The sequence below is a fragment of the Tupaia chinensis genome, unplaced genomic scaffold, assembly GCF_000334495.1.
Source record: "Tupaia chinensis unplaced genomic scaffold, TupChi_1.0 Scaffold147433_1, whole genome shotgun sequence".
In the NCBI taxonomy this organism is placed as follows: domain Eukaryota; kingdom Metazoa; phylum Chordata; class Mammalia; order Scandentia; family Tupaiidae; genus Tupaia; species Tupaia belangeri.
The window spans coordinates 1,577,026-1,603,636 of record NW_006207284.1 but is presented as its reverse complement, the minus strand read 5'-3'; the positions used below and the strand labels follow the sequence as shown (position 1 = coordinate 1,603,636).

Sequence of the window (26,611 nt, the reverse complement as noted above, 5' to 3'; positions counted from 1 at the left end):
GCTGGTACTAGCCATAGCTGAGTGCTTGAGTTCTGGCTTGCATATATTTAATATTTCCATACGTTTGTCCCCTCCCGCCTTTAAAAAAAATGTTATAGAGCATGTTTGCTCACTTTAGACAGAGAGAGAGAGAGAGAGAGAGAGAGACAGACAGAGACTGAGACAGCACCTCCTGGGGGATGGTCATGCTGCAATCCCTTCTCCTCCATTCTCTTCTCGGGACTTTGGGTACACATGGACCTATGTACACCAGTGTGTCTTTCAAGTCACCAGGTCCAGGACTTGAACTGCATAGTCAGCCACGTGGGATCCAGTCACCTTAACCACCTGCCACCGGTTGGCATTCCCTATCTTCTTTTTCTGGAACATTGTTTCTTTATTTCTGGGGCAAGTCTCTACCCTTGCCGCAAGGCTTAGATGAGCATCACTTCCTCCAGGAGGCTGCCTCTGGTCCTTGGTGCCCAAATTTGTGCTTCTTAGCACTTAGTGCAAAGGCAGTGTTAGCTTTATCACACTGCATTGGTTAACCTGCACATTAACCTGACTTTCCAGGCCGTTCCTGCAGGGCCCGCCTTAGTCATGTCTGTTTTCCAGCTAGAAGCTCAGCGAGTTCCAAGAGAACACATCATGCCTGAGAAATGAATTCAGACTCACACTTGAGGCAGAGCTAGACTTCTGTCTCACATTCATTATTTGTAGAATTCTTTGCCTTAATCCTTCCTCTTGCTTTTTTCTCTTAGCAAACTCAACCCTTATAAACGGTGGGTTCTTCTTTTTGTCTCCAATGGTCACTTTCTCTAGTTTGTGCTCAAGCCTAACTTTTTGTTGGTGTTGTTGTTAGCCTTAATATACTATGGGGAGGGCCAGGTCACTTCCCTGAGGCAGAGTAATAAATGCTAAAATTGGTTCCAGGGCAAAAAGAAAAAAGAAAGAGGGAGAAAGATTACTTAATGGCTTCTCAAATTCAAATGTTATCTTCTTAAATGCTATTCTTTGAAGTCACCTCCATTTTTCTCTGATAACTTAGTGTTGCTTCCTTGTCTACTACAAAATTAATCTGAGAGCAGGAGAGTTGGGTTCCCTGGAGGCCGAGCCTGCAGTAAGATAGCCCAAGGTTCAAGATGTCCCTGGGTCCTGTTAACCCTCAGGCTTTGGGAGAAACTCACCTTGCTGTGGTGTTGGAGCTGCACCCAGCCTCCGTAGCCGAATCTCTGCAGTGGGATAAACACAGTTAGACCAAAGAATAACAAAGGCATCCCTAGGGAAGAGGATCCTGAGTACCATTTTTTTCAAGCGTTACTCTTCCAATTTTCCTCCATGCCCATGGGTAACTTATTCAATACTTATATTTAAATGACTTTGGCTTCTCCCCCTTAAATATCTTTATTCAGGAAGAAAACCATATATCTCAGAAGCAGTAGTTTTATCCTTTTTTTCTAAGTAGTTTGGAATTTTAGAGTGAAGATGAACATGAACAAGTCTTTTGTTCATGTACCAGCTAAAATCATTTGCAGACCACCAGACATAAACAGACCATAAGGACCACTCTTTAGGAAGTACGCTCCTTTTCCAGCTGTGGGTTACAACCCATCAGTAAATCTTATAACTTAGTGGTTAAGGACTTAGATATTTAAAAAACTCAAATAGTGGGACCAGCAAGTGGTGTGGTGCTTAAGGTGCCAGCCTTCCACATGGCTAGCACGGTTCAAGTCCTAGTCTTGGCAGCTTGCTTTCTTACTCTCTCTCTCTCTGTCTCTTTCTGGTGAGCACACATGCCCTGTAGCATATTTTAAAAAATGATAAATAATTAAATTTAAAAAAAAACTTGAACAGTACATGGAGCAGAGGCTGTGGTGCCCTATTTATATCTCTTTCCCCTCAACACTTCTGCGCATACCAGCCCACCTCCAGCTGCCAGAATCTGCATGTCCTTGACCAAAGGCTTCCCTTTTGGTCTTGGAACTACTTTCATCAAGCCTTTCTAAGGGTGACGTCACAAGTACCAGAAAATTAGACCCACCTCTACCCCTCAGCAGCAGTCAACTGATGACAGAAGGATTCTGTCTGTAAATATGCCGAATGTACTGGTGCCCCTCCCCTCCAGCAGGCTAACTCTGAGGCCAGGTACACAGGCTACGCTGGATGACGAACCTTTCACTGACTGCCTTGTTTTTCTTGCCTAACTTCCCTTTCTTCTGGTGTTTCCTGGGATCCCCTCCAAGGTAAACTACTTGTATTTGAATCCTGGTCTCAGGGTCTGCTTCTTGAGAAACACGTGATAAGACAGTAAATTAATGGAATGCAACAGAATGGTAAAGAATATATTAGAATGTCTCTCATGTCACAGGCAGTGGTTTCATGAAAACTTCCATAATATATATAAGCATTTGTACTGAGTCATAATATAAGATATATTTCTTCTCAGGAGACATGAGTAAATAATTTTGAAAGCCACTGCTCCAAAACATAGGTATTACTTTTGTATTTATAGGTTTTAAAGTAACATATCACTCATTTAGGTATTTACTCATTCTTCAAGCCCTCCAGGAGTCTCATCTTAATAGTACAGTCTTACTAGGACAGAGAAAATAAAAATGGAGGCAGTTCCTGTGGTGCCAAGCAGACACTTGGAGGGCAGGCCGGGTGGACAAGTGCTGGAAGAATGTGAGAGACATCCTGTGACAATGATCTCTGGGAGCCTGGAAAAGGTGCTGATGACACCTTGGGCTAGGTGATGTCAGGAGACAGGCTGAGAAGGTAGTTCAGGATCCGCCTAGAAAAGACCTTGTAGTGCTTAGGATTATTGTGCTCAAAAGCATGGCTCTCAAAGTGTGATGTACAAAGGGGAGGTGACAGCCATGTGAAGGAGCTGCCTACGGCTCCTAGCCTATCTTCAGTGAGGGGTAGGCAGGGCGAACAGGCTGTTTCTCACTTGTTGTTGGATGAGGTCAGGTAATGGTGCTTGGTTCTCAAGTCAGGGAACTGGAAGTTGTCTGGAGGGAGTCAGGGCTTCGTGGATCCCCCTTCCTACCTGCCTTCTCAGTCTGATTGAGTGGATAGGTCTGGAGCCTGGTGCAACATGAGTGTGTCTCTGTGTCTGTGACTGAGGTCTGCCTCAGCAGACTAATGATACACAGCGATTGAATGTAAAAATAAAAAATAAGAGTAATATGAAAAATAAAAAAGATTTGGATTCATTCTGTACTAGTCTTATTCTACCCAGGCATAAGCTCTTTTCTTAACTTCCGGCTGCAAATAATCATCTAAACTCTGTAAATCTACTAAGTTCTCTGTAGTGACATCAGTAAACCTACCTAACCCCTCCCCAGCGATACCAGTGGGCCCTGTTTAGCAGGTGGCATGCAAGAGAGACTGCTCGCCAGGGCCTAGCCGCCCCTCCCCTCACCCAGTTTCTCCTTCGCCTGTGCCCGCCTCAGGCCCCTCCTCGATGCAGTCAATATCTCTGTACTTTTTCACTTTATTCCTTAGAAAAAGCTGCCAAGAGATATACTGGGTTGTCAGAAAGGTCATGATGTATTTTTTTCTATGCAAAAATGCATCATGACTTTTCCAACAACCCAATATATGTTGAAGAATGGGTAGAATATGGCCGTGATCAGTTACGCTTTAGAATATAGTGCTTTTGAACTAGAAATTTGCCTTTGAAATCTTATTATTTTTAATTACCAGAGCGTGTATGCACTCACCAGAGAAAGACCGAGAGGAAGCGTGAGGGAGAAAGCATCCCCAATGGAAGGTGGTCATACCACAATCCTGCTCCTCCATTTCTTTATCCTATTTGGATCTTGGACATGCATGCACACATGGCAGGGATGCGTTTCAAGCTTCTGGGGCTGATATTTGAACTATGGTCGGCCATGTGGGATCTGGCTCCCGTAATCACTAGCCTGTAAGACTGGCCTGAAATCGTATTCTTAATATAGAAAAAAAAATATTTTATTTCCTTTTTTGTTTTTTAAATTTCTGCTGGAGGGTGCTTGTGCTAGCTAGAGAGATGGGGCAGGGTGGGGAAGGGATGGAGAAAGCACACCTCCCCCAAGGCAGATAGTCATGCCACAATCGTTTTCCATTTCTTCCTCCTGTAGGGATTTTAGGCACACGCACATGCACATCTGGCTGCTGAGTCTGGAACCTGAATTGTGTAACTGGCAATGTGTTGTCCAGCTGCCTTAACTACCATAACAGCTGGCCCGGCTTTACTTCTTTTTATCCTTCCTGCCTGCTTTCTTGCCTTCCTTTTCACTCTTTCTTTCTTTTTTTTACTTTTTCTTATTTCTTTAAGGAACATTAGCCCATATGATTTTTCAGGGTCAACATTTTTTACTCTATTTAAAATGAGAAGAAACTTGCAAGCCCTACTATTGGGCCCATAGTAGGTGATCAATTAACTCTTGCTGAAGGAAAAAGACACAATCTTGTCATCACTGTCATGATGAGTAATCTTACTGCGATCAATCTGAAATGTCTTTCAACATGGTTTCTTGGGCCACTGTCCTGTTTCTGACAGTAGAGCGAGTCCTGACTCATCAGAAACAACTTAGCCAAGTACCCTGCCTGGGCTATCCTTCCACACCAGTTAGGTTTTATTAAATAATCCTAATTGCAACTCTGCTAAAATTACATTAGCAAGTGAAAATGAAAAGATTTGTCAAATCCTTGTCCTTCGTAATCATAAGTTAACCATCAGCCCAGTCGTGTTGATTTTGCTTTTCCATTTCTTCATTACACAAGAAGGTCAAGGTTATCGAGGTATATCTATTAATACTTAAGAAGGACAAGCAGATTTGAAAAGAGACATTAGTTTTTTCCAAAGTGACTTCACCTTCTAAAATAAAAATAGTATTGGTTTATTCCTTTCATTCTTTTACTAGAAAAATTGAAAAAACAGTGAGAAAAGATCAGAAACTGATAGTTTAAGTTTTTTTTCCCCATGGAGAAACAACTTGAAAACAAAGGGAACTCTGCTATAGTTAATGTCACTTTTAAACTCACTTTATTTTGACCATGTACAATGGGAATGAGGGGAGAAGGATACACTCATTAGGTGTACCTTTATTACTCTCGTTTATCCCATTTTTAAAATGCAGCACTGTTTCTGCCAGTCATTTCATCCCTGGCTTGTCCTCAATCAAATGGAAGCTTCTACTGCATAACAGACACAGGTCAATCAATCAGATCTTTTATATGGCCTGGAAGGCAGATCCCATGATGAAGCCATCATCAGTGGGTTTTGTGAGAGGTTGGGGAGCAGAGGGCTGCATGAACGTCCTTCACAGCAGAAACACTCTCCTCGGTCAGTTTTCTCAGGGTGAATGCGGTGGTGGTTCTCTGGAGGGACGGCTGTGATTCCACAGAACTCTGGGATTCTAGGTTCATTTCTGAACCTCAAGTGCACCTCATATGTCAAATAGTACAATATAAACCTTATCTGCTTATGTCACAAGGCTTTATATGAATCAAATGATTTGTATCTCACTTCTCTGTCTCACTCTCCCTGGAAGTACAACAGGTTATGACTATTGTTATTACGACGGTGATGAGGATGTTGATGATGAAGTATATCATCTATCTGCTTACGGCATGTGAGACTGCCAGATAAGAAGTGTGGTTTACGGGGACACAAATCCTCTCCCTCTTTCAACCTTCCTCCCAGAGCCCACCATCAAGCCGGCTCTGGGAAAGGAGGGTGCATACAAAGCCAGGAGGGTGCATACAAAGCCACAAACATGCGCTTGGGAAGTTTCCAGAGCACACATCTGTGGCCACCCCCCGTGCTCCGCATTTCAGTTTCCTTAGCAGTTCTCGGAATGCTGTTAGGGCCCTGCACGAGGTGGGGCACCTAGACATTGTCAGCTCTGGGTGACCAGTTCCCTCCTCAAACTGGACGCAGGCTTAAGAGTGGGGGTAGGTAATGGGAGGTGAAGTTGTGACACAGGCTACTAATAGAGTCTTCTCTCAGCAGAGGGTTCACCATCTTAGGCTCTGTGAGTCCTCCAGATAGGGAAGCCTGAGGATGTACAAAAAAGAGTAATACTTGTGGCTTATTTAGGAACAGTTCTGGTGCCTGGACGGAATGCCTTGCCAGGGCCTAGGTTTTGTGGGAGTACAAATAACCATCCCTGCTGAGGAGACAGAAAAGTGTGTTCCCCAGAAACAGGGTTTTCTCTTGGACATTGACTTAGATTAGTTTGGGGTTTCTGAAGCCTGAATTTAAGTTCAAATTTTACATGATGAATGCAAAAACGGCTAGAGTAGCCCGGTTCTTTGCACAACGCGCTTTACACCTGCCTTAGGAGGAACTGGAAAGCCCTTGCTCTAGTGACAGAAACCTCTTAACTGACTGGCTTGCTCTCTGTCTTGGTCCATTCATGCTGCTATAACAAAACGCCACCAAGGGGGTCCCTTCACCACCACAGACATTTATTTCTTGTAGTTCTAGGGGCTGGGAAGTTCACGATCAAGGCACTGGCAGTTTTGGGTCTGGTGAAATGTTATTTCTTGGTTTATAGATGGCACCTCCTTGCTGTGTCCTCAGGATAGGAGCAAATGAACGTCCCTGGCTATTTTATAAGGGCATTAATCCCATTCATGAAAGCCCTGCTGTCATGACCTAATGACGTCCCAAGGCCCTACCACCTCATAGCCTAGGTTTGGTGGTGAGAATTTCAGCATGTGCATTTTGGAGGGACACAAACATTCAGACCACACCATAGTCTAAGTCTCAAAATCCTTATTTGCGCAAGGAGGTGGATGCCACGGAGCTCGGTGCCCTTGCCACTGTGCCGTTGTCCTGGAGGTTAGGTCATGCTGGCTAGCTTTCTCAGGGGGAGCAAACAGATGAGCAAGGTCCGATTGAGGCCACTGGTGGTTCCCAAAGCATTTCATCTCAAACACAGGGAAAAGTTATAATGCTAGAGTTTATGCTATTTGCTGGGGGAAAGATTAAGGACTATTATACCAAAGGCTTGAATTTGGATTTATCAATTAGACGCCAGGAAAGTCATGATGTATTTTTCTATTTTTTAACGCAAAAATGCGTCATGACTTTCCTGACGACCCGATGACACTCCTAGATTAGAGTGTATAATCTATTATTCCTTCCATTAACTGTATCACAAATTACTATACTCATTGTATTATTCACCAGGCAAACGGTCATAAACAACGGGTAGAACATGGTGAGCACACGCATGCACCTTCCAAACAAACCAAGTGACGCCTGTGAAGTAACTGGTGGCTTCCCTTCATGAGCTCATTAACCTCCTGGAGTTTGCACTGTGAGGAAAGAGGATGTGGACAGCGCGATCAGAACAGCATGTTTCCTTGTAAGTATTTCTACTCCTTTAAGATGGAGGTAGGTTGAGAGGTTTAGTTTTTACCATTAGCTGTAAAAGGACAGGCTTTCAAAGATGGTTTGACATCGTCCCTATTTCGTGATCTAGTTTCTATAACTATCTTACCTAAGACAGCAATGGACAAAGAAACACTTAAGATTAATACTCTTTCAGATGGGACCAGCAGTTAGCGTAATGGCTATGTTGTTGGACTCCCATGTAGTCGACCGCGGTTCAAGTCCTGGACCCAGTGGCTTAAACTCACGCCTGGTGTGTGTGTGTGTGTGTGTGTGTGTGTGCCCAAGATCCTGAGAAGAGAATGGAGGAAAAGGGATTGTGGCATGACCATCCCCCCGGGGGGTGATTTCTCGCTTTCTGTCTCTCTGTCTTTCTGGTGAGTGCACGCACTCTATACAAAAAAATCATCTCAAACAAACAAACAAACAAAAAAACCCCAAAAAGCAAAAAACCAAAAAAAAACCCAAAAACAAAACTCTTTCAGGTCAGAACTTTGAGAAGAGAAGTTTCATCTATTGCACCACATTTTAATTATGGTTTGGGTTAATTTTCCCTCACGTGGGCTAGAAAATGAGAACCATCAATAGTGGAAGTACTGGCAGGATGCTGACTATTAGTTAAAACCTAACATTAAGTCTGAGCAACTTCCAGCCAATTTAAAATTTCATGTTCTCCACTTTTCTCCATGAATTCAAAAGTCATTCAAAAGTTCTTAATGAGAAAAGGACATTTTCATCTTTAGAGAAACACAGAGAATAATCTTTAGGAACACTCATTGTGCAAAGGTTTCTTGTTATTTATTGCAGTTTTGTGATGTACCTCCTCCCTAGTTCTTCATAGCAAGAATTTACAGCTTAAACAACTTCAAAAAGGAAAGGTTTCAGACGGTGTCCTAAAATAGACTTAAAAAAAAATTCACAAAGCTATTTCTTGGTACTTCTAAAACTTATTTTAAATGCTTTGGAAAGGAAATATATTTTAGAAGTCCTCAAAACCTATCACATTCATTATTTTAATAGCCTTTAGTTGAAACTATAACTTTAAATTCTGTAATTGTCATGTATTCTCCCAGCAGCTGAATATGCGATTTAAAAACAGTAAATGTGCTTAACTTAAATTGTCCAGAAATTAAAAAAACAGATTCATTTGACAGGGAAAAGGGTTTTTGAGAAAGCACATGTTTCTTTGATTCTGTACTCTTTCAAGTATGTATATATGCCATTTTAAAAAAGAATTATTTTATTTAACTTTATTTATTTATTTATTTAACCAGAGATGGACAGCACAAGAGAGAAAGGGAGGGAGAGTGAGAAAGCAAGCCACCAGGTCTGGGACTCGAACCACGGTCAGCCATGGTGGCCCTCAGCGCCCTCAACCACCATGTCACTTACTGGCCCCTATATAAGTAATTTTTAAAAACTGGGAAATCAGAGCTCTCCCAAATAATTGAAAAGTGCCCCCAAATCAGAGAAACTTAACATCTATTCACCAAATAGAAAGGTTTATAATAAAGATATTAGAATACTGGAGAAGTTTCAGAAATAATTCAGCAAATTACCTTTTTTAGATCTGGCCATTCTTTTGGTAGAATATGATTATGAATGTCAATTTTCATCTCGACAGGATCAGAAGAGAAGCGAGTGAGGATAGAAGTTTTGATATCAAGAGATATCTATGAAAGCCACAGTTAACTGATTTACTTGGTCCTTTACGACTGTTTCTAGGGACAGTCAGTGGGCCTGCCCAGCTCAGCAGAGGCCCACTGCACTACTTTGCTGAAGTTCAAAGTTCTGTTTATTTGTCAACCTGGCTTTAGGTCAACACTCTGATAACCAGGACTTTGAGCACAAAATTAAAAAAAAGGAAAAAAAAAAAAAAGAAGATTGTACTCAGCCTGGTGAGGTCAAAAGTAGAGTGGACTGCTTTGAGTTCTAGCAGGCCACAAATTAACCAATCTTTGATTTTCAGTTTCAAGTCTTGCCGAGATATATGTAGTTAAAAATCAATTAGTACATGGTTAAATAAGTCAAGTAATACAGAGGGCTTTTGTTAAAAAATGATAGAGCCCTGACTCTCCTCTTCCCCTTGGTTTCACTCGCCACAGGTAGTTAAGTTTAATGCTTTTCTTTTTACTCGTTTAGCTACTTCCCTGTCTTTAAGTAATATTTAACAATTGGCTTATTCGTGAACATTTAGCATTTTGAAGAAATTGTGGAGGAATTTCATCCTTTTAAATCATAGAAATGAGGTCCACCATTTCCCCCCTCTTTTTTTATAATCACATATACATAAATAAAAGAGAAAGGGGAGAGAGAAAAGCCACTCCCCCAACAGGAATCTGAACCCTCAGTCAGTCATGTGACTTACAGCGCTGCAGTCCAGTATGCCATGGTCTATGTCGTCTAGGCTGTGCTGAAAAAGTCCACTCTTCATATATGTTTTTCCTCCATCACCTTTGTGTTTCACTCACGCATTCACACACTTAACAAACATTTATTGAGAACTATTACGTGCTGAAGACATAAGGCTGAATGAAGACTAAAATATCCACATGCTGTAATACATAATTGTATATAGCCTAAGGGTCAAGGGAAGACATTTCCACTGAGAGTTGTCAGAGCAGTTGGGAAGGCTTCCACTGAAGCATAAAGTGGAACTCATGGTCATGCCTCTAAAGAGAGCCTGGGACAAAGCAGCCCTTTATCACTCTAGGTTTACCCTTGTTCTTTTCCTGGAAAGCTGAAAATATTCAAGGACTTTAGGGTCCCTGGCAAAGACTTAAACCTGCTTTGAGATGCTCCCTTGGGTTTAGTGTCCACAACACAAGGACTATGTTATTAAAAAGTCCTCTTACTATAATTATAAATGATAACAGACATACTTTTAAATGTGGCTCGTCTAGAAAGAATATAAGAGAAATCTTCAAAATCTCTGTTAAAAAAGTCCAGTGAGCGAAAACCAAGTGAGGGAATCTTAAACTAACATGGAAGCCTGTGTCAATACTCAGAGTAAGTGCAAGCACTTGTAGAGCACTTCCTACAGGCCAGAAAGTGTTCCCAGCATTTTAGTCATAGTAAGTCATTCGTTTCTCATGACATTTCTGTGAAGGGGAAACTATTACCAATGTCTGTTTTCTAGAAGAGGAAACTGAAGCACAGGGAAGTTAAGTAACTTGTTCATGGCCACACAGTAGTGTGTAGTAGAGCCCAAATTTGAACCCAGAGAGTGTGAATTAATAACCATAGAGAAGTGGGGATTAATATCTGATGGGGGGAGAGGGCGGGCAGCAGGTGGTGTGGTGGTTAAGGGTGCTGGATTCCCACATGGCCAACCACTGTCTGAGTCCCAGACCTGGCAGCTTGCTTTCTCACTTTTTCTTTCTCTCCGTTTCTGTTTCTTTCTGGTCAAATTAAAAATAATAATAATAAATGGAATTAAATAAATAAATTTTTATAAGAAAGTATATCCCTCAGGGGAATGGGAGATTAGAACATAGGCTTGTATAAAGCTAAAAGTTTCTTATTTTTTAAAAAGTTTTTTTTTTTCCTTTCAGGACAACAGGTGGTATGGTGATATGGTGGTTAAGGTATTGGATCCATGTGACCAACTTTGGCGTGTGAGTCCTGGATCTACGGACTTGAAAAACATTCTGGGTGCATGTGCGGGTGTGCCCCAAATCCTGAGAGAACAATGGTGAAAGGGTTGTGGTGTAACCATCCCCTTGTGGGATGATTTCTCTCTTTTCTTCTCTCTCCCTCTGTTTCTCCAGTGAGTGTACATGTCCTATAGCAAAAACACAAACAATAACAACAAAGGAAAAACAAAACTTAAAGACTTTTTTCCTTTTATAAGAGAGAAAAACACACACAGAGATCCAGAGAAATACGTTCTCCAGCACAGCCCCTATGCCATGATCCACCCCTGTCTTAGTTGGCTTTGATCACAATGATGTGTATGTGTGTGCATGTCCAGTGTGCTCATGAAGGTCCTGGGACACAAACCCAGGACCCTTCCCATGTGAGTCCAGTTGTGTTACGATTGCATCACCACTTGGCCCCTGAAACTCCTCTTTTAAGCTAAAATTCTTGAAGGGTCTATGTCCTTAGTAAAGAAGTAGACTAAAAAATAATGCTGGACAAAAAGGAGAGTCTATAAGGGGCTCTATCTCCACCATGGAGAAAAGATACAGAAAAAGAAGGAAAGGCGTACATTATTTTTTGAGGATTTCTTTGAGAATTAGTATTTTTAAAAAGTTGCTTATTTAACTTAATTTATTATTATTATTTTAAAATTTGACCAGAAAGAGAAAGAAGGAAGGAGAGATAGAGGGAAAGTGAGAAAGCAAGCCTCTATGTCTGGGACTCGAACTGTGGTTAGCCATGTGGGAGTCCAGCACCATAACCACCATGTCACCTGTTGGCCCCTGAGAATAACTATTAAAAGACACCTGCTGAAAATTTTAATTAAAGTGATACAAGAATATTATAAGATTGGTAATATTCACCTATTCCCTTCATAACTCTCACAGAAAAAGAAAAAGAAAATTCTCTTTGAGGGGTATCAGTAGATGGTAATGATTATGTTGCTGAACTCCCACCCACATGGTTCACTGCAGTTCGAGTCCTAGATCTGGTGGCTTAAAACTCATGCTGGGTGCGTGTGCGTGCATGACCAAGATCCTGAGAGGAGAATAGAGGAGAAGGGATTGTAGTGTGGCCATCCTCTCAGGAGGTGATTTCTCATTTTCTGTCTCCCTGTCTCTCTGATGAGCAAAGCACCCTATAGCAAAAAAAAAAAAAAAAAAAAAAATCTCCTTGAAGAAAATTATCCCAACTTAGTATTGCCACAGATTGAGGCCAACGAAGTATTGTCTTGCAATAAAAAATGTCATCATGAGTGAGAGTCCACAGAAATAATGAGTAATAGATTTAAGCTTCTAAAAACATTGATATTAAAGTGATTAAACACAGAATATAAAATTATTATGTATGAAGTGATTGCTCACTTTCTGTCTCTGTCTTTCTGGTGAGCGCACGCATCCTATAGCAAAAACCTGCCCCCACCCCCAAAATAAACTTTCAACCTAGAATTGTAAAATATTATTTCATTTATTTAAAAGTTTATTTGTTTCAGGACCAGCAGTTGGAGTAATGGCTATGTTGTTGGACTCCCATGTAGTCGACTGCGGTTTGAGTTCTGGACCTGGTGGCTTAAACTCAGGCCGGGCACGTGTGCATGTGTGCCCAAGATCCCAAGAGGAGAATGGAGGTGGCCATCCCCCAGGGGATGATTTTTTGCTTTCTGTCTCTCTGTCTCTTTCTGTCTTTCTGGTGAGCGCATGCACCCTATAGCAAAAACCTCTTTCTTAAAAAAAAAAAGTTTGTTTCTTCCATGAGTGAGAGAGAGAGTCCCTCCTATAAGGTCTTTGTGCTGTGATCCACTCCTGTTTTCAGCCATCCCTCGATCGTGGGCATTATGTGTATCTAGCATACTAAGGGATACCTACTTGACTTGAACCAACAACTTTCCCATGTGGAATTGCCTCAGAGAACCTTGCATCTTGCTGCTGTGCCATTGTCTGGACCCTAAAACTTTATTTTAATGATGAGGGAAAAATAAAGACTTTTTGGATAAAAACTTTTCTACCAACAGTTTGAGTGAATCAGGCCCTTATCCCTTCTCTTTAGGATTTTGAAATCACCTACTAATAACCTCTGACCCCAGTCTTGGCCCTCTGTGATTCACCTCCAAGACCCTTTTGGCCAGCGTGATCTCTGTAAAACACAGAATGATCACCTCTTTACATCTTAACACATTTCATGCTTTTTCACAGCCAAGACATCCAGACACCCATGGAAAACACGACTCCAGCGGTCTTCTCCATCTATCTTATCTCTGTGCTGTAATCCCCTGAACCCTGTGTCTCAGTCACAGGGAGCTTATTTTGACTTCTCCTAATGTATTGCATTTCCCCTTCTGTCTTTCTTTATGACTTCCTTGGCTTCTAGTTTCTGAAATAACCTTTCTCTGCTTTTTTTCCTACCCAGGGTACTCCTACCCGTGACTCAACATTCAGCTTAATTATCACCTCCTCTGTGAAGCCTCTCCTGATTACTTTCATCCCCTAATGTTAAAAGGATCACATCCACCTGGAAGAGTTGCTTGGGGGAGTAAGTGAGAAGGAAGGACCTGGTATTTATTAAATTCCTCAGATGATTATAATATTCACCCAGTCTAACTTCACCATCCTGAATACACACAACTTGTCTGTATGCACTGAGATTTAGAAAGACTAGACTGAACCTTAAAAGGCATCCTTTGGAGATGGAGGTTGACAGAGGACAAACTAAAACAGGAAAGAGAACGATGGGAAATGATTGTGCAGACAGAGTAGCAGAGCCCATCTCAATTTCTTCTCAAGTCTTGTATTTTGTTATCCTCCATTCTATGTGTTGTTCTGTATTTGTTATAACTTACTGAGGAGAGGGTTGGCTCCACAGCCTAATGGTTAAGACCCCATATGACTGACTGTGTGGTTCATATCCTGGCCTCGATGGCTTGAAAAACATGCTGGGCATGTGTGTACACATGCACCAAATCCCAACAAGATGAAAGAGAAGAGAAGGGATTGTGGCATGAATATGTTTTACAGGGCGGTGCTTTCTCCCTCTCTGTCTCTTTCTGGCCAGCACACATGCCCTCTGGCAATAAAAACAAAGTGCAACATGAAACCCCAACTTATTGAGTAAAACAATCTATTGAGACCATGGGTGCCATTCCTTGCTCTGCTGAGTGGGTAACACCAGGGGTTCCGGGTGCCATGCAGGCACGTGTGGCTGTGTTTTGAATCAGTAACACTTTTGTCTTTTCCATACTATGGTCACTGGTTCTGGGGTTGATTGACTCTAATGGAGGCACATGGCTGAAGCCCATCAGTTTGTACTTTAGAATGGTCTATGAGATGGCATGGGATAAAAGCTCTGTCCAGGACAGTGGTGATGATTACATTAGACCAGATAGATTTTGGTGGGGGGGCATTTTGTTTCTGGATACAGTGTCAGGTGATAATGGAAGAGGAATTGGTTGGTATAGGTTAGGTCATTGGCTATCAAAATTTAATGAGCATTATAATACTTTACAGGGATTATTAAGATGTAGATTGCTGGACTCTACCCACCAGAGTTTCTAATTCAGTAGGCCTGGGCTGGATCCCAAGAATTTGTGTTTCTAACAAATTTCCAGGTGATTTTGCTGCTGCTGCTTTTGGTTCAGAGCCCTGACTTTGACAGTTATGGGGTAGGGTTATGCTGCAATAACAAGCTCCAAATTTCAGTGGTTAATGAGACAAAAGTTTATTTATTGTCTATGTCATGTGTTTATTGTGGGTTTGCTGGGCGCTCTTGGCCACAATGTTAATTTCCTCATGCTAGGACCCAGGTGTATGGGGCACCCACTATCTGGAACATTCAGGCCACCAAGGCAGAGGAAAGGAGAGCTTGAGGTGACGCTCTTAAAGCTTTCTCCTGAAAGTGATCTGTATCATTTTTCAGTTTCATTAGCATGAAAAAATCATGTAGAGAGACAGTCACACAGCTACTTGGGCCAGCCCGTGGCCTGGTGGTTAAGGCACCCAGATTCCACATGGCTAAGTGCACAGTCTGTCCTGGATCCAGTAGCCTGAGAAACATGTGGGGCACATGTGCATGTGTGCCCAAAGTCCTGAAAGGAGAGAGAAATGGAGAAGAGATTATGGCATGGCCATGCCCCATAGATGGCACTGGAATGGAGAAGAGATTATGGCATGGCCATGCCTCATAGATGGCACTTTCTCACTTTCTCTCTCTGGTGAGTGCATTTTCCCTCTGGGAAAGTTAAAACAAGAGAGAAAGAAAGAAAATCATATAGCCACACATAACTTCTAGAGGAGCAGGTAAATATGGTCTTACCATTTGCTTAGAGGTAGAGATAATCTGAAAATTTGGGAACTGTGCTAATGACCACATGCACTGAAACTACGCACGCACACCACAGAAAGAGAGCAGGTGCAGAGGCCATGAGATAACAGGAGCCATGCGTGAATTGAGGAAGACTCTGGCTGGTTGGTTGGTAGAGGCAGGAGCAGTAGATACATAGGCATAGAGAAGTAGAGTAATATAATGGTAGGGGTGTGTGTGTGTGTGTGTGTGTTGGCGGATTGACCAGGCTGAGCTGCTGAGGCTTCATATAATGATGCTGTTGAAGCTGCTTTTGGTCCTGAACCACGTCAAGTAATTGTGTTATGTTCTGATCTCCGTAGTATGCTTTAATCTGGTTGTACCCTCAATCCCATGAGAGTCCCAGGATCCTTATTTCCACATGTACGTGCAAGCTGGAGAATCTTCATTTACAAGGTTTCATCACATCACCAAATCACCACCACCAGAGCATAACCCAGCAATTAAATGTAATTCCAAAGTAACTCAGTTTAGATGAATTGAAGGGAAGCAAGTGTGGAAGGAGAAATTGGGGGTGATGTATAGGAAAAAGCCAGGTGTGCTCGCTTCTTAACTGTCCATCTAGCTCTCCACTATGGTGTTTTCTTCTTTTTCATCACTTTACAAATGCACTTTCTTTCATTACAAAGACTCATGTGACCAAATTTGACTTCCAAGTACCTTAGTTTTGTGTGGATAGAAAAATAGTGCGTAGTCATAAGAAAGATGCCTCTAGAGTCTGCAGACCTGGGTTTGAAACCCAATTCCAGTACAAAGTGATTTTGAGTAAAGTATTTAACTTACGAGCCTGCCCTCATCATTTTGCCAATATGAATGTAGATAATGATAGTAGCTCTCTCACAGAATTAACGTGCAGATTAAATAATAGAACATTTGCAAAGCGCTTAACATGGTGCCTCAATAAATGCCAGATACTATTTTTTTTTTTTAATCATTATTGGTCACCCTCCATCTGTTGCAGGGTCAAGCGCAAGGTCTGAAGCCATCAATGACTACAATACCTCTGACACGTCATGGCCACTGTCCTACTTGGACTATCACCCCATCCTCCCATTGAGCATACCTCTTTCTAAGTGTCCATTGCCCTCTCTGTTGTCAGCTTCCTTCTTTCTCAACCTAGATTCCCAGGTACGTACTACACACCTTGCCTTTAACACCCGCGACTCTCTTGGTTGTTTCTGTCTCTCTTGGCCCTGTTTGTCAAAGCCTTAGGTAAAACCCCCAATACCTGGCTACCCCAATACTTGAGCAGTTAACAGTAGCTGGAGAAAATCACACAACAATGCACATCAAAATTATTTAAATAACACCAAACCATTATTTGCCTTCGCTGTGTTGACATTTGCACCGACAGGTTAAAAGCCATGGTGGGTAAGACCACTGATGCTTTATTAGCAGGAAACCAGGCAACTGCACCAAATTGCACCAATAGTTTTTATATTTTTACCACTATGCGTTTGCAACTAAAATTACAGTCGATTTCACTTAAGAATGCCTTTGACAAAGCAGTAAAAATGATTAATTTTGTTAAATCTAAACTCTGGATTATGTATTTCTTTAATATTCTGAATGAAAAACTAGGACATCTGCATAAAAAAAACTGCTGCTGTGCTGAAGAGTGCTTGTACTAAGGAAAGTGCTTGTGCAATTTTTTGAGTTAGAGCCAAACTCATCACCTTTTCCATGAAATAACATATTTTACTGAGAAGAATGTCTGGCTATTAGTTTTACCCATTTGACAGTTTAAAAAATTAATAAAATGAGTTTGTGACTTTAAGAAAAACAACGTTTTTCTTTCCAATGATAAAATTTGGGGTTTCAAGCAAAAATTAGAATTTTGGAAAATGGACAGCCTCCTCCATAAGCTCAATAGCTTCCCAGTACTGAATGACATTTTTGATTCAATTAATAGTGATATTAATGAATATGACTTTTTTATATTTTATAATGGAATGTGCCAAAATTTGGAAAATCTTTTTTTTTTTTTTGTAGAGGTTTTTGCTATAAGGGTGCGTGCGCTCGCCAGACAGACAGAGAGAGACAGAGAGACAGAAAGCGAGAAATCACCCCCCAGGGGGGATGGTCATGCCGCAATCCCTTCTCCTCCATTCTCCTCTCAGGATCTTGGGCATGCACGCACACACGCCCGGCGTGAGTTTTAAGCCACCGGATCTGGGATGCAAACCACGGTCGACTACATGGGAGTCCAGCGACATAGCCATTATGCTAACTGCTGGTCCCAAATTTGGAAGGTCTTTATAACCAATATTTTCTGGGTGACCTATGAATGATATTACAAAATCATTCAAAATGCAAGACAGACCAACAATTTTAATGTAAACAATTACAAGAAGTTCATCAACATAGTTTCAGATTGTACATTGCATTAACTTTAAGAAATTGCCACTTGTCAAGTTTTGGTATAGAATCAAAAAATAATATCCATAATTATCCAAAAGTGTTATTTTAATATTCTTCTCTTTTCCAGCCATAGATCTTTGTGAGCCCAGATAATCTTCATACCTTTCAACCAAAACAACGTATCAAAACAGATTGAGTGCAGGGACCAGCAGGTGGTGTGGTGGTTAAGGGCGTTAGATTCCCACAGGGCTGAGCGCAGTTCAAGTATTGGACCTGGCAGCTTGCTCTCTCACGTTCTCTCTTTCTCTCTCTGCCTTGATCAAACTAAAAAATCATAATAATAATAAATAAAGTTAAGTAAAATATTAAAAAAAACAAAACAGATTGAGTGCAGAAGCAGATATGAGAATGCAATATTTTTTTTACTAAGCCAGACAATAAAGAGATTTTAAAAATTAGAAAACATTGCCACACTTCTCTGTGCTTTTAAGGTTTTGGAAAAATACTGTAATTTTTGGTAAAAGCTTATCATGAAATGCAATTGCTCATTTTGTGCACTAATTAATTTTTTTGAAACTCAGTTTTTAATTTTTAACATTGTAAGTATTCACAGAGATAACCTATGCAAACAGAACCTTTTGAGGTCCCCACTAATTTTTAAGGGTATAAAGGGGTCCAGAAACCAAAACATTTGAAAACCATTGGAATAAGGCAAGATAAATACTGTAACTCATTTTAAAAGTTTATTCATCTAGTTCTTCTGTGAACGAGAAAGAGAGAAGCACCCCAATATCATGACTCTGTGATACACACCCAGCCTTTGGCCAGCCCTGGGTCCTGGGCAAGCATGTGCCCAGTGTACTCAGGGAGGTCTTCAGAGAAACCAGAAACCTTCTCATGTGTGATTACCTTACGGAGCATTGCATTTTACTGCCACCAGTTGGCCCTAATTAACTCATACCCAGAAAGAGCAGCGTTAGAGCAGAGGAAGAACAGTTTAATGAAGGTCTATCTCATGGTTGTGGACAGCATTTCACAAATAAATTAATCTAAATAATGTTTAGTTGACTAGATTGGTAACAAAGAAGGTAATTAATTTAATCAGAAACCAGCAGGCAAGTAATTGTCTAAATACTTTTGTTCTGATCATCCCTTGATTTTATCACCCTCTTGGGAGAAACAAAATTAGAAATGTAATAAGGCCTGTTCTGCTATCCATGACCAGCCTCCAACTCCAGATTAGCCAGTGAGAATCTCATACCAGGCCTGAAGGTCTGAGTGGAGTCTGTTTCAATTAATGTTGACTTTTTACAGAACAGGAAGCAGTGAGATCAATGGATATTTGGCTGCAGTAGCAAATGGAATTCCATTGGTACCTGATGTCCAAGCAGGGTACCATGAGCTTGACATATTTTTGACAGATTGAGCCTCCACATTCTGCCTGTTATTGATATTGGTGTTTTTCTTATTGGTTTGTACACTACAAACCTTTCCCTTCTCAGTTTTGGTTTATATTCTCAGTGGTCATCTGGACAATGTGTCAGCCCTGAAAGCAAGAGACAGCAATTCAAGGGTAGCAGGCATGGCAAAAGCAAAGTCAACATCTCATTAAGATTTATATGCTCTTGTTTGCAAGAGTCTTTATTTGATCACTTTTCTTACTGCTGTTTATTGCAAAGTTAGTATCAAATGCCTGTTTTGAACTATGGCAAATCCAGTCTTTAATTTCTATTCCCAGAGTGTATAGAATAGAAATGAACATTTTCTGTTTTTTGTTTTTTTGTTTTTTAATTGCTAAAGAGTGGAGAGAGAAAGAGAGAGAGAGAGAGAGAGAGAGAGAGAGAGAGAGAGAGAGAGTTCTCCCATGGGGCCTGGACATACTGCAATCCTTCTTCTTTGTTTCTCCATCCTGTTGGATTTGGGGCATGCATTCACATGAGGCCTAGTGTATTTATCAAGCTGCCATAGCTGGGATTCAAACCACCATTAGACATATGGGATCCAGCTCCCTTAACCACTAGGCTAATAGGACCGGCACAATAAAATAAAATTTTCTATGAAAGCCAGACTGTATCACCCTATTTGTAGTTTTTAAGGTTTCCTTTTTCTTACTGCATGAGTGTGTTTTCACATCCAGTTTTACCAACCCCAGATCAAATCCTTTGTTTCAAATGTTTCTGATTGCTTTGCTAAGGTTTGGGGTGTGACAGACAAATTCAAGGAGGTCTTTCAAAAATTCATGGAAAATGCATATTAGGAAAATCTATGATGGATTTGAATGTTTTGGCAATAAAATAAACTCATACTTTAATTAAATTTTCCACTAATTTTTTTAAAGCCCCCTTGTGTGTATTAGTCTTGTCTGACTATAAGCTACCTTGATGATGAGGTCTCAAGAAGAGCGGATTTGGTGGTTGTCTGAGGCTGCTGATCTGCTAACCTCTGTGACTAGAGAACAAAATGAAAAATAATTTCTGTTTCTGACTTCTACTCTGGTGGTGGGTTTTACTTTGTTCCTGCTCATCTGGGATTTGAAGGTTTATAATATCTGTTAAATATACCCAAGCACCAATATTTTAGATCTAGGAGAAGCCTCAGAGATCAGACCCAACACTATCATTTACTATTGAGAAAATTAAAGGTAGAGAAGGAAATTGACTTGGAAGTCCAGGGTTACATGTGGGCAATCTGGGATGCCTGGAGTCTCCTTTTCACTGCCTTACAACTGCATGCACTTCAAAGACTTAAATCCAGTGTCTTTCTGAAGACCCTAAAATTGAGTCATTGAGCTCCAGCCAGATGTGTGTGCAGCCATGGTATAATGGATTTTTGGGGTGTTTTCCTCCCTAGTTTTCCTTCCTAGTTACCTAATAGCATCTACTCTTCTTTCCTCATTCTCAGTTCATGTAGTTTTATGGGCTAATTCCACCCCCTGGTTCCAGCCTGGACAGTGGCCAAGATGATTGGTAGAGGGATGAACATGTGACTCTGACTAACCAGAATCAGCCTGGGGCTGTTCGCTGTTGCTATGGAGAAACAGGGTATCCACTTGGTAGGATATACAATTGGAGGTATTCATGGTTGTTTTGCCTCCACTTGAAAAGAGGCTGACTGAGACACAAACCAACCCTGAGGAAAGCAAAGCTGAGGAAAGATTGAGAGAGAAAAAAAAAATAGGGAGAGAAGAGGAGAGAGAGAAGGAGAGGGAGGGAGATTCCTGGTGACACTCTTTGAGCACCTGAGTCTAGCTACATTTGTAGCAAGGACTACTGGGCTTTTTTTTTTTTTTGTGATATGAACCAATACATCCCTTTTTTGGTCTTTAGTTAGTTCGAGTTGGATTTCACTGGTAACTGAAATTTGGTCCACTTGGTATGCTAAAATCTGCTTACTGGCTGAAGCTTGGAGCCCTAGGATGACCCTGCCTGGTATTTGTTCTGGTACCTTGTAAAAGTGCTAGTTTCTGGGAGTGATTTGGCTTCTCAGGCATCCTGTCAGAGCCTGCTGATGTGTTGTCTCTGCTTGAAACAAAGATCTCACCCCCTCGAGCCCCTGAACTATAAGTGACCCAGGATTTTGCCTCTGAGTTTTTGTTTGATTTGGGGCTTACCTGCAAAGACTGGAAGAGGATGGTGCATGGTTCTCAGTCCTTCAGAAGATTTGCTCCAAGGAGAATGCCTGATTTGCCTCTTTTCTGTTTTAGGTTTCAGGTCTCTATTGGTATTAGCATTACAGTCACCAGGAATGGAAGAGATGAGCTGAGAATAGTGTGAATACTCGTATATTAATAGTAGCATCATACACGTAACATAGGGTGCATAAAACAGCATTCACCACACAGTACTACCCATAGAGAGTGCTCGCCTATGTGCCGTTTACCTACACATGTTTTATCTTCTACATCAGGCAACAGTCCTGGCACATTCAAATAGATGAGTTGGAGAGACTTTTTTTTTTTTTTTTTTAATGTTTTTGCCCTAGCGTGCATGCACTTCCCAGAGAGAGATAGAAAGAGGGAAGGTGAGAAATCATCCTCTGGGAGGATGGCCATGCTGCAAACCCTTCTCCTCCATTCTTCTCTTGGGATTTTGAATATGCACTCACATGCATTGGATGTGACTCTCGAGCTACTGGGTTAAAGACTCAAACCACTGTTAGCTATGTGGGAATCTAGAGTCTCAACCACCACGCCACCTGCTGGCCACTAGAGAGACTTTAATACAGGGATTTTTTACAGAATTGTGGGCAGGATGTAGGGAAGTTGCTGGGATAATGCAGTATCCCAGGCTAGAAACAGCAGGGAGCAGTTATTTCTCCAAGGCTGAAGGGACAAGGGCAGGAAGAGGTTCCAGAACTCACAAAATGAGAGATCAGAGTAAAGTGCTGGCCCACAGGGAGAGAGGAGGAAAGTAATACTCCACCAGAAAGGAGATGTATCCCTAAACTCCTTTTTAAAGAGGATTTTGCCTTGGAGGGTATGCTGGAGAGAGAGAGACAGAGACATGAGAGGGAAAGGGAGAAATCTCCCCTTAGGGTTGATGGCCACCCCACAGTCCCTTCTCTTCCATTCTCCTCCCAGGATCTTGAGCATGCACACACATACCAGGCGAGAGTTGCAAGCCACCGTGTCAGAGACTCGAACCATAGTCAGCAATATGGGAGTCCAGTGATGTAACTGCTATGCCATCTGCTGGCTCCGTCCCTAAACTCTTAAGACTGAAGCCTGAGGCCCCTCATTCATATGGGTACCTGGAGTGTAAATGGCTGCTGTGTTGTAAAGTGTTCTGGGAAACAAAATAGTCAGCAACTGGAAGTGCTTCTCTGTAAGTGTTACGTTTTCTTAAATTGATTTATTCTTTACCATGAGAGATACGGTGAGAGTCAGAGAGCGAGGCTTCCCCATCAGGGCCTTCACAGCATAATGCCCCCAAGTCTCCATCAGCCTGGATCACAGGCATGTGGGCATGCACTGTGGTGCTCAGGGAGATCCCAGCACACACACCAGCACCTTTCCCATGTGGGTCCAGCTGTGCCACCATTGTGCCCCACCTGAGACTCGATGAAGTATCTAAAGAGACCTAAGATTAAAGGGATGGGACTCTCCAAGGCTCTAGTTTGCTCCGATTTCTTTTCTCACACATTCATCCTTATATCTAATTATGTATTAGTAGTTCTGTACTTCTATTGGAGCTCTACAGAACCTGGATTTGCCTCTACTTCACTCTCCTAACCTTCCTTGGAGCTGAGGGAAACTTAAATGAAAACATACGGTCTCTGTCCTCAAGAGCCTTAGGAGTGCAGTCAGCGTGGCAGCCTCCTGGTGGCCCCCACACAGTGGTTTCCTTTGTTCCATACCACGCTCTGCAGGTATACACCATTGCCCTGACCATATTATCTTGTCACTGTCTCTCTTCAGTAATCTAGGAGTTTCTTGGGGGCAGGAAGTGATGTCTTTGATCACTTTCCTTTCACACCTAACAAAGAAAAAGAGGAAATGAATGAATGAATGAACAGGTGAATGAATACGATGGGACTGTAAAGGATCACTCTGGAAGGTACAGGCAGAACATAAGGAAGGTATTGGCAAGTATTTCGTCCTTTTTAATTGTATTTTATCTTTCTTTAGATTCATGCACATGAGATTAAAAGTCCTAGAAGTGTATATATCTGTGTACCTTCTTTGTTAAATAGGAAAAAAAATAGAATAAAGAGCACTTACATATTTATTATATTACATATTATGTCAGACTTACCTGGAAAGTATTAAAAAAAAAAACACAGACAGATGATGACAACTGAATTAGTGTTTATATAGGTGGGGGCTGGATATCTGAATTTGTAACAAGCCTTAATTAACTCAGATGCTGACTCCTTGTTAAAACCCACTAGATTAAACTATGTAAGTTGTTTGTTATGTGTTAACATAGATGGGAAATGACCCATGAGTTGCATCTTACATCTGTTGTTTTTGCCTGCTTAACATCCCTTTTTCTAGTAATGATGCTCTGGCTTCCTTTTGGTTGTTCCTCTTCCCCACTCTCAGATGATGTGGCTTGGGTTGAATGGATCCCATGTCCTCAGACTCCCCCCTCCCCGCATACACACTCTTCTACCAACTCCAGGGGTGGAACTGAGACCTTGTGTTGGTTAGTCCCCTTGGTTACAGCGACTAGCTCAGCGAAGAGCCCATGATGTCAGTCCATTAAGACCACACTCTGAAATCCTTATGGGATGTTTTGGGTATGAGAAGCCCTTTTTCTTCTGGGATGGTCAGTTGTGAGGGAGTGAGCCTAGAGTTGTGAGAGTGCCTGTCAGAGAGTGAAACCAACAGGGAAAAATGGATTCTAGGAATGGGAGGCAGGACAAGTCCTGAGACTTCCTTTAAGTCCTCAGTGCCAGCTCTACTTGAAGACACTCAACTTGGAGATACCATGATGCATTCACGTAGGCCAACTTGATCAGGCACACAGTTGGAACTGTCCCAACTTAATTTGTATTAAGGGTGTTTTCTTTCTCTGTAAATTTAATTATAGTTCTTAATAAAAACAAATTGGGGACCAGCAGATGGTGTAACGGTTATGTTGCTGGACTCCTATATAGTTGACCATGGTTCAAATCCTGGACCCAGTAACTTAAAACTCAGGCCGGGTGCAAGTGCATGCATGCCCAAGATCCTGAGAGGAGAATAGAGGAGAAGGGATTGTGGAATGGTCATCCCTCTGGGGGGTTGATTTCTTGCTTTCTGACTCTCTGGTGAGCGCATGCATCCTATAGCAAAAATCTCTCTTAAAAAAATAAAATAAAAACAAATTGAAGTAATTCTTACAGTGATAATAAGAGCTAACACCCACTGGGAACCTATTAGGTACCAGGCATTGTTGTTTGAGAGTGTTACATACACTCAATCATTTAATCCTCCAAATGTCTATCCATGTTCAACATACTTCTTACTTAGGTCACAGAAATATTATGGAGACTTTGCTGGCTATTTAAAAAATCATCATTTAAGTGAGTTTTGTTCTTTAAAAGGTTCAAAGTATATTGCTGCTTCTAGAAGTGTCTCATTGAAGTCGTGAGAGGGTGAGAAAGATGATGGCAGCTACAGTGCCTGATCACAAAGGAAAGTCAGCGGTAGGCTGGGAACACATGAGGAAGTCTCTGTGTGCAGCGGAAAGGTTAGGAGGGTTCTTTTCTCTCTACAAGATTAAATAAGGGTAGCGTACTCTCAGAAATCTAGACTCTTGCAGAAAGAAGACGAATGAGGAAATAACAACACGTTGCCATGGCAGAGGAGATGGGGAGTTGGCTCCTGTGCTATCTCCTGGCAACCATTTGACAAGGAGCTGCACTTGACTTTGAATTGCAAGCAAGGAAGCGACCACTTGGGGATCATTTGTAAGAGAACTTTAATCAAGGTTACCTGGGGGCCTTGAGAGAAGCCCAGATTTATTCATAGAAAACAAAAAGAATTTCAGATACCCTCTCAGTGGACCATTTTCTCATTCTGACTAGTTATCAAAGCAATAATGGTTTTGCTTATGAAAGAGCCTTCCACCTTAATTCTCTGGAAGCAGCACATCAGTCTTATGCCAAAAAGAGATTAGTCCTTCTTTGCAAATGCTTGCACTGCAGGGGCTAAACCATACGGATGATGGAATCTGGGATATTTTATGGAATGGAGTTGCCAAAAATTCTGCCCTGGTCCAAATAAAAGGAAAAAAAATAGAAAGAGGAGCACCGTATTTGGTGAGTAGGGCAACTGAATCATCCTGGCTTACTTCGGACTTTCCTGGTTTTAGCACTGAAAGACCAAGTCCCAGGAAACTTCTTAGTTCATTCAACCGGGAATGCTTTGCCAGAAAAGTGCCTTTCTTTTTTTTTTTTAAGTTTTTACCATAGGGTTCTTGTGCACACTGGAGAGAGACAGAGAGACAGTGAGAGGAAATGTGAGAAATGATCATGCTGCAATCCCTTCTCCTCTATTCTCCTCTCAAGATTTTGGGCATGCATCCACATGTCCCTGGCATGATTCCAAGCTGTCTGGTCCAGACTCAAACCACGGTTGTTCATGTGGGAGTCCAGCACCTTAACCACCATGCCAACTGTTGGCCCCAATTGGTGCCTGTTTTCAAAGGGAAAAATCCCATACCCTGAATGACTTAGTTTGTTCAGCATGCCATAACAAAATACCATAGACTGGGTAGCTTAAACAATAGATGTTTCTTTCTTTCTCTTCTTTTAAAGAATAATTTTATTTAACTTTATTTATTTTTAAAAATTTGACAAAAGAGGGACAGAGCAAGAGCAAGAGCGAGTGAGAAAGAGAGAAAATGACAGAGCGAGTTGCCAGATCCGGCACTTGAACTGTGGTCAGCCATGTGTGAGTACTGTGCCCTTAACCACCATGTCACCTGCCAGCCCCTAGGTGTTTATTACTCATAGTTCTGGAGGCTGGAAGCACAAGATCAGGGTGCCAGTGAATCAGGTTTTAATGAGAGCTCTTTTCCTGGCTTGCAGATGGCTGCTTCATGCCATGTCCTACAACAGTGGAGAGAGAGAGAGAAAGAGAGAGAGAGAGAGTGAGTCAGTCCCTGGTCTCTTCTTTTGAAGGCATTAGTCCAACTATGAAATCCTGCATTTATGACCTCATTGCAATCTAATTATCTCCCAATGGTTATGGCCTCAGTATATGAATTCTAGGGGGGGTATGTACATTCAGTCCATAACATCAGACAAACTGTGACAGACATCTGTGGGTGACTCATTTTCCTCAATGGTCATCTTCTATTTTTAATATTATTTATTGAATTTTATTTATAATTATTGTTTGCTATAGTGCACATGCATTTGCTAGAGAGAGGCAGGGAGACACACACACACATG

At 41.6% G+C, this 26,611-nt stretch overlaps 1 protein-coding gene and 1 long non-coding RNA gene across 5 annotated transcripts in view; both read right to left on the bottom strand.

The window, feature by feature from the left end:
• ACMSD (aminocarboxymuconate semialdehyde decarboxylase) overlaps window positions 1-9,157 on the bottom strand; it is a gene marked incomplete in the record, with an annotated part of 65,846 nt that extends 56,689 nt beyond the window's left edge. The window contains 2 exon segments of the mRNA XM_027768771.1: window positions 1,167-1,211; window positions 8,932-9,157. Of these exon segments, the coding sequence (XP_027624572.1) occupies window positions 1,167-1,211; window positions 8,932-8,988 (102 nt within the window).
• Window positions 9,158-21,003: 11,846 nt separating this feature from the next.
• The window catches only part of LOC102500193 (uncharacterized), an 18,632-nt gene continuing 13,024 nt past the window's right edge, over window positions 21,004-26,611 (bottom strand). For 2 of the 4 annotated variants that reach the window (XR_003548104.1, XR_001369811.2), the window contains one exon: window positions 26,115-26,266. This is a non-coding gene — a long non-coding RNA (uncharacterized LOC102500193). Of the gene's footprint in view, window positions 21,487-22,290; window positions 23,203-26,114; window positions 26,267-26,611 lie in introns of those variants that run through there. The other 2 variants (XR_337585.3, XR_003548103.1) reach the window with 2 other exon arrangements.